Source organism: Elephantulus edwardii, unplaced genomic scaffold (assembly GCF_000299155.1).
Source record: "Elephantulus edwardii isolate Elephantulus edwardi_28Jun2011 unplaced genomic scaffold, EleEdw1.0 scaffold00030, whole genome shotgun sequence".
NCBI lineage: Eukaryota > Metazoa > Chordata > Mammalia > Macroscelidea > Macroscelididae > Elephantulus > Elephantulus edwardii.
The window spans coordinates 17,613,702-17,627,017 of record NW_006399780.1 but is presented as its reverse complement, the minus strand read 5'-3'; the positions used below and the strand labels follow the sequence as shown (position 1 = coordinate 17,627,017).

General features: G+C 42.2%; 1 protein-coding gene across 1 annotated transcript in view; it reads left to right on the top strand.

Annotated features, from left to right (window-relative positions):
- The window catches only part of KRT76 (keratin 76), a 9,004-nt gene extending 6,719 nt beyond the window's left edge, over positions 1–2,285 (top strand). Inside the window, exons 8-10 of the mRNA XM_006883869.1 lie at positions 1,254–1,275; positions 1,710–1,856; positions 1,977–2,285. Coding sequence (XP_006883931.1) covers positions 1,254–1,275; positions 1,710–1,856; positions 1,977–2,285 — 478 coding nt within the window. The remainder of the gene's footprint in view (positions 1–1,253; positions 1,276–1,709; positions 1,857–1,976) is intronic.
- Positions 2,286–13,316: the final 11,031 nt, after the last annotated feature.

Here is a 13,316-nt window from a genome sequence, read left to right as displayed (position 1 = left end):
AGGGTCGCTATGAGTCGCAAACGACTCGACGGCACATAGCAACATAACAAACAACTATGTATTGACAATCCTGCAACTCTTACCTCTGAGACTGAACTCTATGGGGAGGTGGCTGGTAACTACACACCCTTGGGAAAAAAATAGCAATACAAAGCAGTTTTTAAGTACTTAGACTCAAATTCACTGCTTTCTGGTCAGTTCCAAGTCATAGTGACCCTGGATTTCTGAGGTTGTAAATAGCAATAGGAGGAGACAGCCCGTCTTTCTTCCATGGAACAATTGGTGGATTCAAACCGCAAGAGACACATGGACTTTGGGTTAGCATTACAATTCACTATGCATTATGCAGCCAGAGCTCCCTGTGTAAGTGTGTGACTATGAAAAGGGGAGGCCAACAATTGAACAATCTTTCTACTGACCTTCTGCCATGCATCCTGGGTTCGGACACTATTATCAGGCATAATAAGAGGGAGGAAGCAGAATTGAAAAATGAGGGGAAAGTTATGTAAATTTTCTGAGTTTTTATAGAAAGGAGTGAGAGAGAAGTTAGTGCTAAGTGCATTGAGGGGCGTGGAATGAAGGAGTAGCCAGCATCAGTGAGGCTTTGAGGATGTGGAGGACAGATGCATTCTATACATGGGAAGATGCTGCCCCATGAATGAGAACAAGACACTGGAAGAAGGGCAAAGTTGGGAGGGTGTGTTCAAATTCCCAATGCGCTAAATGTCCATCTTTCTCATATTTTATCCACCCTGAACACCCACCCGCATAACCACCACCATCCACTACTCTGGCAGGACTCAATGGGAAGATTTCTGGGAGAGAAGAAGAGTTGGAAATAAAAAAAAGCTACAACAAAACCAAACCCCAAATAACTCAGCACTGAGTAGAGAAGGAGGGAAAGGGCATGCTAAAGAGAGAAGCTGATTTCAGCACGGAATGAGATAGAAGTATGGGTTAAGCAACTGAGATTGGGAGATGAAGTAATGTGCATAGAGCTGAAGGTCTTTGGGGCTAAAGAAAAAAAGGTTAGGAAGATGGAGAGATAGAGTATAGCAGGCAGAGCTACCAGTAGTCTCAACTCCTTAAGCAGCCTCCTTTCCTGGGGAGAGTTAGAGAGATAGATTTATAATAAATAGCCTTTCACTCTAGTAGGGCAAATGAAGAGAAGTGTTATGTACCAATGCTACGTATCTTCAGCTAGTTGACTGCTGATTCATCACAAAATAATTTCTATTTCTTCTCCTTTTTAGGATGTCTGGAGAATGTCAGAGTGCTGTGAGCATTTGTAAGTAACACATTAAATTTTCCGCCCCTGAGTTGTAGAAAGGTCACCTAGAAAAGCTTTCCTGACTGACTTTCAGGCTGAAGGGCCTGACCCACCCACAGGAGGTCAGTCTATCAAACAATGTCTAGTGTCAACTATGGTCACATTCTGCCCCTGGTATAAAGTGACAACCTCTCTTGGCTCCAAAAGAAAATTCTTGTGGTCTTGGAGAGCCTGCCAGAGTGAATAAATAGAAGTTTTTGCAGAGGCATTTCTGGCCTCTGTTTTTGAGGAAGGATACTCCAGGGCCAGGCTCTCACTCTTGGTTTGCAAAGAGGTCTTAGCAAAGTTGAGAATCTTTCTGTAAGTCACACAGCCCTTAGGATAGAGTTGGGACATAGATGCAGGCCTTCAGCTTCCCCATCCTTGGTCCTGACCTGAGTGTCTGTTTTCTGCAGCTGTAGTCAGCAATGTCACCAGCACCAGCAGCACCTCTGGCGGCAGCCGTGGAGGCTTTGGTGGCGTCGGTGGCAGCATGAGTGGTGGTTATAGAGGCGGCAGCAGTGGCAGCAGCGGAGGCTATGGAAGAGCTGGTGGCAGCAGCAGTGGCCACGGAGGTGTCAGTGGCAGCGGCAGTGGACGTGGAAGTGGCAGTGGGGGCTACCAGGGTGGCAACAGTGGGGGAAGGGGAAGCAGTGGGGGTTACCAGGGCAGTGGCAGTGGGGGTTACCAGAGGGGCAGCAGTGGGGGCTTCCAGGGCAGTAGCAGTGGGGGCAGGGGAAGCAGTGGCGGTTACCAGGGCGATAGCAGTGGGGGCTACCAGGGCAGTGGCAGTGGGGGTTACCAGAGTGGCAGCAGTGGAAGCAGCAGCTCCATGAGCCAAAGTGGAATAGGCTCCAGCTCCAGCTCTGGCAGCATCCAGACCTCTGGAGGCAGTGGCTACAAGTCTGGTAGTGGAGGCAACACCAATATTCGTTTCTCCCAGACCACCACTTCCAGCCAGCACTGCTCCAAGTGATCCTCTGGGCAGAATCTCCATTCCCACTTGGCTTTCCTCTCAGCCAGTACCAGAACTTTCTGCCCTCTGCTTGGCGTTAGCAAGCGAACACAATCCCACTTCTCTTTTCTTCAACTTCCCTGGAGAAAGCGTTCACCTTCCATCTCCTCCATGTCTCAAACCTCTCCTGGGTCAAGGAGGTTCAGCGACTAGTCTGGGATGATGATGCCTCTGACTGGGCTCCTGCAATGACTCCAGACTTTGGTCGGGAACACCAGAGCTCAAGCAAGTACGAATCTTCCCAGCCTGGCCTGTTTCCACTCTGGACTGTCTCCTTCCTATTGAGCGTTATCGTCTGAGGCCAGCACTTCTCAGCACTGTCTGAGAGGGCAGTATAGAGGCGTCACTGGGGCAGGGTGGGCTAGTCAAGCTCTCTAGTCTTGATTTCCAGGGTCTTTTTCTTACATCTGGGCATTATATTCCCACTCACTTTTGTCTTTTAATTCCCTGAGCTGTGGACCATCTTTGGTGATGAGCGTATTTCCCTTTCTCAATAAATTGCACTGTATTTAACACCTTGGTGTTCGACTTTTATTCAAGGAGCCAGCAGACTAACCCCAGGCCTTAGAATAGAGGGAGACCAGCCAGAAGTGGTGACCTTTCACAATGTTAGTCGTGGGTGTAGAGGGCACCAAGTAGTCTTGCTTTCTCCTTTATCCATTTCAATGGGTTCTTGTGAAGATGCATGGAGTTTGAGTTGAGGCCATCCCGTTATTAAGTGGGTCATCTGACACAGTGCTCTTCCTCTGAGCATAAGGTCTTTGTGCTTCAGTCTGACAGAAGAAGCTCTGCAGTTCTTCAAGGGAATGGATCCCAGTGGGCTGAGGTCCCTTGGTTTCACTTCTATCTAGTCAGGCATAGAATAAATGATTTTTTTCTGCAAACACAGCTAGCTCCTGGGATTTGAAGAGGTCAATATATAACATCCCTCTCTCACCAGCCCAGGTTTTACATCAATAAAGAGATAAAAATAAGGCAAATGGAGAACAATCATATTTTTATTACAAACAAAGCAGACACTGGAAAATGTGGCTGATATCTTGGGTGAAATGTGTTTCTATTCTAAGACCTTAAGATTATGCCAGATTTCCTGCCTGGGCAGAGGCAGCATGGTGCCACCACAGCCTTCTGTGTGGGATCAAACCTTTACTCCTCATTGTGGTAAAGCAGAAGATAAACTTGTTATAGGCAGCCAGAGCCTAAGGCATGGAAGGGTAGATCTATGCATGCCTAGTTCTTTCTTTCAAACTCACCAATTATGTGGAAGAGTGGGACTCCAGTGAAATTTACTCTAGACAGATGTAAAATTAGGAACAGAGAATATGCCCTCCCCTTTAGGCCAGCATTTCCAAACTGCTCCCAGAGAGCAAAACTAGGGAGGTCAGGGATAATGAAGTGGTTCCTGAGATTTGGTTAGAGAAACTGAGGGTTTTAATGGACATGAATGACAATAAAGTTCACTGCTCCTGACTTAACCTTCTCTTTAACTCAGTCCCATCCACTTGCCTTTGAACACGGTAAAATACTCGATTGTAAGTCACTGTAGAACATGTATTACCCACTAGAAGACATGTCGGGGTTGGAACAATGAGAGGACATCTTTATTTGTTGGATGATTCAAAAAGGATTTGCTTTTCATGATCTTGAGCACAAGATGGTCTTGTCCCTTTATAGCTCACTCCATTTAATCTCCAAAGACTACCAGCCCTAGTCACAAGACTTGCAGAAGGAGACAGTTTAAAATTCCTCCACTTGTTGTTAAGTGCCATTGAGTCACATATGTCTCTTAGCAAGAGTCCAAGAAATCTTTGCCCCTGTTTTCAAGGCCTACAGAAGGAGCTAGTGCCCTTCCCTACTTACACCTAGGCTTGGGAACATGGCTAGGCCATTCTTTATTGCCTTTTAGAGATATTGCAAGAAACACCAGTCCCTAGAAATATTACCTAATTGCTCAGGTGTATGTGTTACCAAACTTACTGGGAAGAGGTTGAACTCTCCTCGTTTAGCCCAGCCTCTAATTACACCAGGATGGCAGGATTTGGGGATGGATCCTTGAGGCTCTTTACCCATCTAGGAAATGTGCTTGGAGAACTCAGTCCTGGGTACTATCTCAGAGCCCTGCACAGGATTCAGTCAGTTAAAGAATGAGTAGAGACAAAGGAAGAGTGACACTCACAGTCTGAAAGAAAAATGGGATAGATCACACACGAGGCAAAACTGAACTGAAAATTGACAGTGTAGGTCCAGGATCCCCTTGTTAAGAGAGATGGCTGTAATGGCAAAAGAATGAAAGAAATTTGGATTTGAGAGGAAGCTTGGAGCAATCTGGGAAGAAATAAGACCCTGGACAACATCTAGGAAGTCAAAAAGTTTAGGATTCAGACCTCAAGATCAAATGCCAGGAGAATTCCAGGACTCCCCTCATGCTCCACATTTGAGATGCCTATGGACATATGGACACCTCCAGGGTGAGATTATCACATCTGAGGTCAGAATAAGGATGACAAAGAACAGATTATTTATCAGTCCGTGGAAACCATACATTCTTGAACTTTCTGAGTTGTGCAGAGTCTTGCATATTTATCTCCCATTTGAAGATAGAACTGGTGAGGGAGGAGCAACCAGAGTGAATAGAGGAGGCATGTACCTGTTCAGAATGGTCAGAAGGAGTGGGTGACAGAAGTCTTCCCAAATTAATACTGAAACCCTACCATTCATGTCTTTATTGGTGTTGTTGTTGTGTGCCGTTGAGTTAGAACAGACTTACAACTGACCTTCCAAGAGGTTTTCAGAGACTGTAAGTCACATAGGAAGAGACTGCCCATTTTGCTTCTTTGGAGCAGCTGGTGGATTAGAACCATCTGCCTTTGGGTTTGCAGTGTAACTCCTTACTTCTCGGCCACCAGACTTCCCCATTTATGTCTGTAGGGTTAAGCAATCCTTCCTTGTGGCAACTGTTTATTTAGTCTCCATCCTTTATCTTTTTCCTTTGCCTCCCATTCTTTTTTCTTTCTAAAACTTTTGTCTAGATTATAAAAGCAATACACTTATAGCAAAAATAAAGTTTAGCAAAGTTAGAAAAATAAAGATTTTTATAAAATTAAGATAAAGAAAGTAAAGATCACCTATAATTCTACCATTCTACCACCCAGTGGTAAGAATTGATGCCTTTGAGCTGGGTGTTGGAGAAGAGCACTGAACATCCCATGGATGGCCAAGACAACAAACAGATATGTCTTGGAGAGGGTGTAGCCAGAATGCTCTTTGGAGGAAATGATGTGGCTTCAGCTCACATATCTTGGACATGTTGCTAGGAGGGGCTATTCCTTGGAGAGGGACACGATGCTGGGAAGGGTGGAGGGTCAGCGAAGTACAGGAAGACCCTCAACTAGGTGGATTGACATGTTGACTACTGCAATGGGCTTTTGTGTGTCAGGAAGTGTGAGGATGGCACAGGATAGGACAGGGTTCAGATCTTTTGTTCATAGGGTCGTTATGAGTCGTATTCAACCCAACGGCACCTAACAACAACAACCACAACAACCACCCAATGACATTTTTCTATGTGTACACAGATTGCACACAACTTAAAAACTCAAAGTTATTGGTGTCGAGTGGGAACCAGCTCATAGCTGACCAGCTCATAGCCGTGAGTTGTACAGGAGGGAGCACCTGTCTTTCTCCCACAGAACAGCCAGAGGACAGGCCTTACCTGTGGGTTAGCAGCTCAACTCCATATAGATGACTCCAAAGTACTCCCGCACAGAAAGAGTTAGGTATATAGAAAAACATTGTATTTCAGAGTAGGCTCTTATTATACACATTGCTTTAAACCAGATTTTCACTTACTCTACTGTGGAATTTTTTTTTTTTAAAAGAAAAGATTCTTTCATTGTTTTACAAACACTCCCCCAGGTCACCTCCACCATGCAGCCCTCGCTCTAGTCTCCTGTGATGACAGAAATACCCAGTTACATCTCTCTTCTACTGTGGAATTTATACTGTTACTCATTCAGCAAATATATTGAATGTCTTCCATTTTCCTGACTTGGCATTAGGTGCCAGGGATAGAGCACAGAACATAACAGCCTTTGCACTCAGTGAGTTTACAGTCTAACTAGGAAGAAATTTATCAAACAGCATCATTGTATTACAACACATACAAATGGAGATTATGAATTTTTCAGTTAAGATACTTACTCAAGCTGCTCTGAAGGAATTGGGGGGGGAAAAGGCCCCAGGAACAGATGGAATACCAGTCGACATATTTCAACAAATAGATGCAGTCTTGGACATGCTCACCAGGCTGTGCCAAGAAATCTGGAGGACAACTATCTGGTCAAGTGACCGGTAGAGATCCATATTTAATCCCATTAAAAGAAAGTGATCCAAAGTGATCCAACAGAGTGTGGAAATTATTGAATTATATCTCTAATATCACATGCAAGCAAAATCCTGCTGAAGATTATGAAAAAGTGACTGGAACAGTACATTGACAGAGCACTATCAGCAAAATAAGCTGGATTTAGAAGAAGCTGTGACACTAGGGACATCGTTGCCAATGTCAGAGGGATCTTGGCCACAAGCAGAGAGTAACAAAGAAATATATATCTATGTTGCATTGACTATGCAAAGACATTTGACTGTGTGGATCACAATAAATTGTGGCAAACCTTGAGAAGAATGGGAATCCCAGAACATTTGATTGTGATCATGAGAAACCTATACTTGGAGCAGGAGACAGTTACCTGAACAGAGGAAGGAAACACTGCATGGTTAAAAAATCAGAAAAGGAGTGAGTTAGGGATATGTACTGTCTCCATTCCTTTTCAATATGTTTGCAGAACAGATCATTTGAGAGGCTGAGCTTGATAAGGAAGAAAGTAGCATCAAGATTAGAGAAAGACTCATCAATAGCCTGGGTTATGCAGATGACACAACCTTACTTGCTGAAACTGAGGAGGACCTGAAGCATTTGCTGCAGAGAGTCAAGTATTGTAGTTTGCAATATGAATTGAAGCTCAACATCAAGAAAATGAAGATTCTCACCACTGGGCCAATTGTCAATGTTATGAAAGATGGAAAAGAGACAGAGATTGTTAACAATTTCAGCTTTCTAGTTTCCACAATCAACACTTCTAGGCACCAGCAACCAGGAAATTAAAATACAAATTGCATTAGGGAAATTTGCTGTCAGGGACCTCTCCAGAGTGCTGGAGAACAATGATTTGTCTAGAGACTAAGATGCTCCTGATCCAAGCCATCATCTTAGCAATTACTTGTTATGCATTGGAGAGCTGTACCATGAACAAGGATGACAGAAGACGAATTGATGCCTTTGAGTTGTGCTTCTGGAGAAGAGTTTTGAACATATCATGGACTTCCAAGAGAACTAACAGGTCTGTCCTGGAGAGAGTGAAACCAAGCTGCTAGTTGAAGGCAAGGATTTTGAGACTTCATCTCACATACTTTGGTCATATAGCCAGGAGGGACCAGACTTTGGAGAGGGATATGCTTGGAAGGGTAGAGGGACAGTGCAGGAGAGGAAGATCTTGGATAAGATGGATTGACATATTAACTGAGGTAATGAAGGTAGGTATGTCAGAGACAGTGATATTAGCTCAGAATAGAACAGGGTTCTGAGCTGTTGTGCATAGGATAGCTAAGTCACAAGTAACCTGATGGCCAACAACAACAACAACATATTAGATATAGAAGTGCTTGGTTACTTTAAAACTTTGATTTACCATGCTGAGTGAGAGATCTCAGTCACAAAAGGACAAATACTGGATAGCACCACTGTTAAAAAGCAGGTTGGACACAGGGGTTTGGGAGGAGAATAGGATAAGAGTGGATAATGACCCTTGCATTGAAACAGATGAAGGAAAGAACTGTCTAAAAGGAATATATGATTAGGCATTATACAAATGACAACAGCCCAGAATAAGAGGTATATCATTGTAAAGAGGACTGGGGGTGTGTTAAGTAATTATGCAACAATGAATGAATGTTAAAAAAAAAGTCAATTAGGGGAGGGGGAAGGGAAGGGGAGGAGTAAAATGTATAAGAATGAATGAAAATCTAAATTATCTTTGAACATTTGTTAAAATCACATGTAAAATAAAATTTTAATTAAAAAATTTGATTTATATTGTCATTTTTTTTCTTCCTGAAAGATTGTAGCAATGTATACTTTGACATATATAATAAGTTTTTCTATTTCTCCAGTCTTAGGAACAGTCGGTGGTACTGTTTTCAGTTGTTGATAGTTTTATAGGTTTTGTTTTTCATTACTAATGAGACTGAGTTTTATAAATGTTTATTAATCATTTATATGTCACTTCCTATGAATTGTCCCTTAATTTTTTTTTTTTGCCTGTTGTTAACTTTTTTGGAATCCAACATTGTTTTTTAAAAAAATCTATTTTGTTATTGTTTAGAATACACACAGCGAAGCATATACAAATCCAACTGCTTCTATATGTGTAATTATGGTTACACTGATTGCATTAAGTTATGCAGCCATCCTCACTCTCCTATTTCTGACTTACAACTCTTTGATTCACATAAACTTACTGCCCTTATTGTGTATGTCAAGTTGGAGCTGACACATAGCTGATCCTCCAGTGGGTTTTCAGAGGCAGTTTAATCACCAGGGGAGGAGATTGCCCATCTTTCTCATAGGACAGCTAGTAGATTTAACTGCATGCCTTTGGGATTGCAGTGCAGCTCTTTACCATGAGGCCACCAGAGCTCCTTCACTGCCCCTAAGAATGCTAATTAATCTTTTGTGTTACTGCTGTCTTTTTGAGTCCATGCAGATAGTTCTTAAAACAGCATAGTGCTTAAGGCAGATAATTTTCACTGTTGTTATGTCCAGTCAAGTTGCTTGTGACTCATAGTAACCCTGTGTACAACAGCCCTAAACTCTGCTATATCCTGTGCCAATCTTATTGTCTCTGATACACCTAACCCATTACCCCAGTCACTGAATCAAGCCATCTCATTGCGGGTCTTCCTCTCTTGTGCTGTCCCTCTCCAAGGACTGGTCCCTCCTTGCCACATGTCCAAAGTATGTCAGAAGAAGCTTCAGAATCCTTTCCTCCAAGAAGCAGACTCATTTCACTCTCTCTAGGATGAATCTGTTTGTTCTCCATGGTATATTCAATACTCTTCTCCAACAGCTGAAAGGCATCAATTCTCCTTCTGTCATCCCTAGTCATTGCCTAGCTTTCTGATGCATAACAAGTAATTGCAGAATATTGTCTGGATCAGGCACACCTTAGTCTCCAGACTGATGTTGTTGCTCTTCAGTACTTTGGAGAACTCTCTGACAGCAGACTTTCCTAATGCAAGTCATCTTTTTATTTCCTGGCAGCTAGTACCAAGAGCGTTTGATTGTGGAGCCAAACAAACAAAAGCTATTAACAATTTCAATCTCTTCACCATCTATCATGATGCTACCAACCGGCCCAGTGGTAAGAATCTTTGTTTTCTTGATGTTGAGCAAGCACTTCATGTCCTCCTCAGTTTCAGCAAGCAGAGTTGTGTCATCTGCATAATGCAGATTGTTGATAGATCTTCCACCAATCTTGATGCCAAGTTGATTTCAACAGTTGCTTGATTCAAGGAGACTTAACTGTCTATTTTTTGTTTAGGGTATAAAGACTATCAATCTCAGGGACTGGATGAACTCTGAAACTATTTAACCCGAGAATGTCTTTCCCATTTTAAGATTAAGATTATTTTCTAGAATCTTTGACTAAAATATTCAATAATGATAACAGCCCCATCTATTTCTTTGGTCTCATGGCAAAGGAGGCAGTTGCTCATGGAAGCCATTAGTCACATGTTCCATATCCATATCCTCCTCTTATGCTGAGCTCTCCTTCTTCTGTTGCTTTGGGCAAACAGAAAGCAATTGTACCTTGGGCATCTGCTTGTAACTTTTAAGAACTCTAGACTAAACAATGAACTAAGAGAAAGGACAGAAACACTAAGATTATTATTGAATCAATTAACTGAGATGTTCCATAGACTCATCATGCTAAACCTTCAAACCAAAGAACCATCTACAATGAGGTATTTGTTTGTGCATAAGCAGCCTCACTAGCTACTCTTTTTTATCATTGTAAATATATTTAACACACAACTTTTGTCAGTTTAATTTTTTTATAAGTATATAATTTATTGATGGGATGTGAGAGAAGATTTTGGGGTCATGTCTGATGTGTATTACTGCTCTTTTCCCCTCAAAAGCGGGTGTCCTTGAGCCTTTGCATATAGGGTGGAAGTCTGCTCAAAGGCATGGAATGAATATTACTTAAATGAAACAGCAATCTTTTGTCTATTTGCTGAACTGAACAACTTGGTGTTGCTGTGATGCTGCACACTGTTCCATAGTCTTGTCAAGTTCCATAATGGTTACCCATTATGTACAATGTTTGGATGAGCTTCCAGATTGATTTATGCTGGGAGGCAGGAGTGGCATCCACTTCCTAAACTAGATGCCTCTGGAAACTCTACAAACTCTCTAAATGTACAGAAATGATGTTATAGAAAAAAGTTCTGTGCAAAAATGATGTGAGTTATAGAACAGAGTTCAGGTCTTTTTGCAAAACTTAGTCTCAGTTGTATTTGACTTGATGACACTTAACCACTGCTAAATGAAACTAGTGCTGATTATATCTGGAGGACCACTCTTCCACTTTGTAAATCACTCTTTGTCAATGTGCTCTGTGAAGTAACCTGGGTTGCTGTGATGCTGAACTTTGTACCATTGAGGTATCAAATACCAGAATGTGGACAGTGTTTGGTGGAGCTCCCAGTTGTAAAACAGGTTTGGAAGCAGGAGTGGAACCACATGGGTCTGGAAACTCTATGAACTTGAAATTGATGATAGTTATGGAAAGGCATTAGTTCTTTGCTCATAGAGTTGCAATGAGTTTCGCTTGACTCAACAGCAATCAACAACAACAATTACACAATTCATTGACAGCAATTATAATAATAGCCTTGAATCTCTATTTTTAATCAGTGTAATTTGTCCATCACTGTTAGGTCCCCCTTTCCTCTCCCTCCCAATGCTGGGAGACTGAGATGTCTTTTTTACAGAGCCAATGCACAGAAACACGATAGCATCAAAGCAACACTCAAACTTCTACTGACTGATGGATTGTGACGGCGATAAGATGCATTGGCCAGAATCAAACCTGATCATCTGCGTGGTGGTGAGAATTCTATCATAGAATTCCTTTTAGTGCCTGGAAAAACTATCCACCATCCAGTCCAACCCTACCTAGTCCAGCCTGCAATTTTACATTTGGATGAAGCTGCTATCTCTCTCTTCCTCCTTGTCAAGGCAAGGACTTCAGTAGGAGCTAAACCATTCAGGAATCCAGAACCCCAGCAATATTCATGACTGGATCATATTTGGTACCCTGAAGGGATGTTGAGAACAACTGAAGTGGGCTTAGGAAAAAGAGCCCTTCTCAGGGGAGAAAGAACAGAAGAGGCTAAGAGAATTGCAGGGAAGTGAGGCCATGGTGTGGGGGGATTACTTCAGAAATCCTGTCTGAGAGGTAGAGATGCTGGTAGAGTGAGGGAAGGCTTGAGAGAGAAACAGAGGCAGGACCAATCAATTTGAGGCTAGGGGGCTGTAGTGGATGGTGTCCATCATCTGCCTGTCAATTTATGTACTGTGGGGGCTTGCATGGTGCTATGGTGTTGGAAGCCATATAACAGGTAAATATTAAATACCTATAGCTATGTAGGGAGCTCTGGTGGCCTAGTGGCAAGAAGCTGTGCTGTAATCCCAAAGGCACTCGGTTTGAGCCCACCAGCTACTCTGCGGGAGAAGGATGGACAATTGCATCCCTTAAGATTAACTGCCTCTAAAAACCCACTGGAGGGTCTGACTCTATGGTACACAACAACAACAACAACAACAACTATAACAACTACAACAACAACAACAACAACAATAGATACTTAAGAGTAGTGCATAGTGGATAGCATTCAGACCAAGAGAGACTAGGAAAAAAGACCTAGTAATATACACCTAAAAGTTAGCCAGTGAAAACTCTACAGATCACATCAATATTTCAAGATGTAAGAGTGGAAGAAGACCACCCTCAGTTGGAAGACACTAAAAATAAGAAGTAACTTAAACAGTGGTCTAAAGTATACCAGTGATCATGAAGATAGTGTTCTATTTTCAAGTGTTCTAGACAAGGGTGTGTTCTACTGTATATGGAATTGCCACTGGTTAAGAAAAACTTAACAGCTACTAACAACCTTGGATGCTATTATGAGCACTAACCCTTTTAAGAACCAATTACTCTCTCAGCTGCTGGGCGTGTCAGTACCTGGCTATTGAAATCACAGTGCACTGTTAGGTATTGCCCTTGGCTGTAAGAAGCTGCCCTGTGCCAGGTCATGACCGCCTCCCAAGAGCAGTTTGAATTTAATGAATGACTAGTGAATATAATATACAAATATAAGTATAAATAAAATATAAATATATAAATATATATATTTATACATCTTGCTTCTGGAAACCCTATGAACCTGGAGAAAGGACAAAAGTTATGTAAGTATCCAGGTCTTTGGGTCATAGGGTCGTTATGGGTCGCCTACCACTCGATGGCACTTAACAACAACAACAGTAAATATTAGAATAAAATGTGTGCTCTTCTTCCTTGATTGAAGAGGATCCTGAGGGACATTACAGCTTTAGACATAACATGCCCTTTCTTTTTACATGTTGACCTTAAGAACTCTTCCTCCAAACTTTAGTAGTCCTAATCCACAACATAAAGAGTCTTCTCAGTATTCTGAAAAATTTACAACCAGGAGAAGATAAAAATAGATGAATGGGACCTTCTAAGAATGAAATCCCTATGCACATCCAGAAACTTCTCTAACAGGGTAAAAAGGGAAGCCACAGACTGGGAAAAAGTTTTTGGTAATGACATGTCAGACAAGGGACTT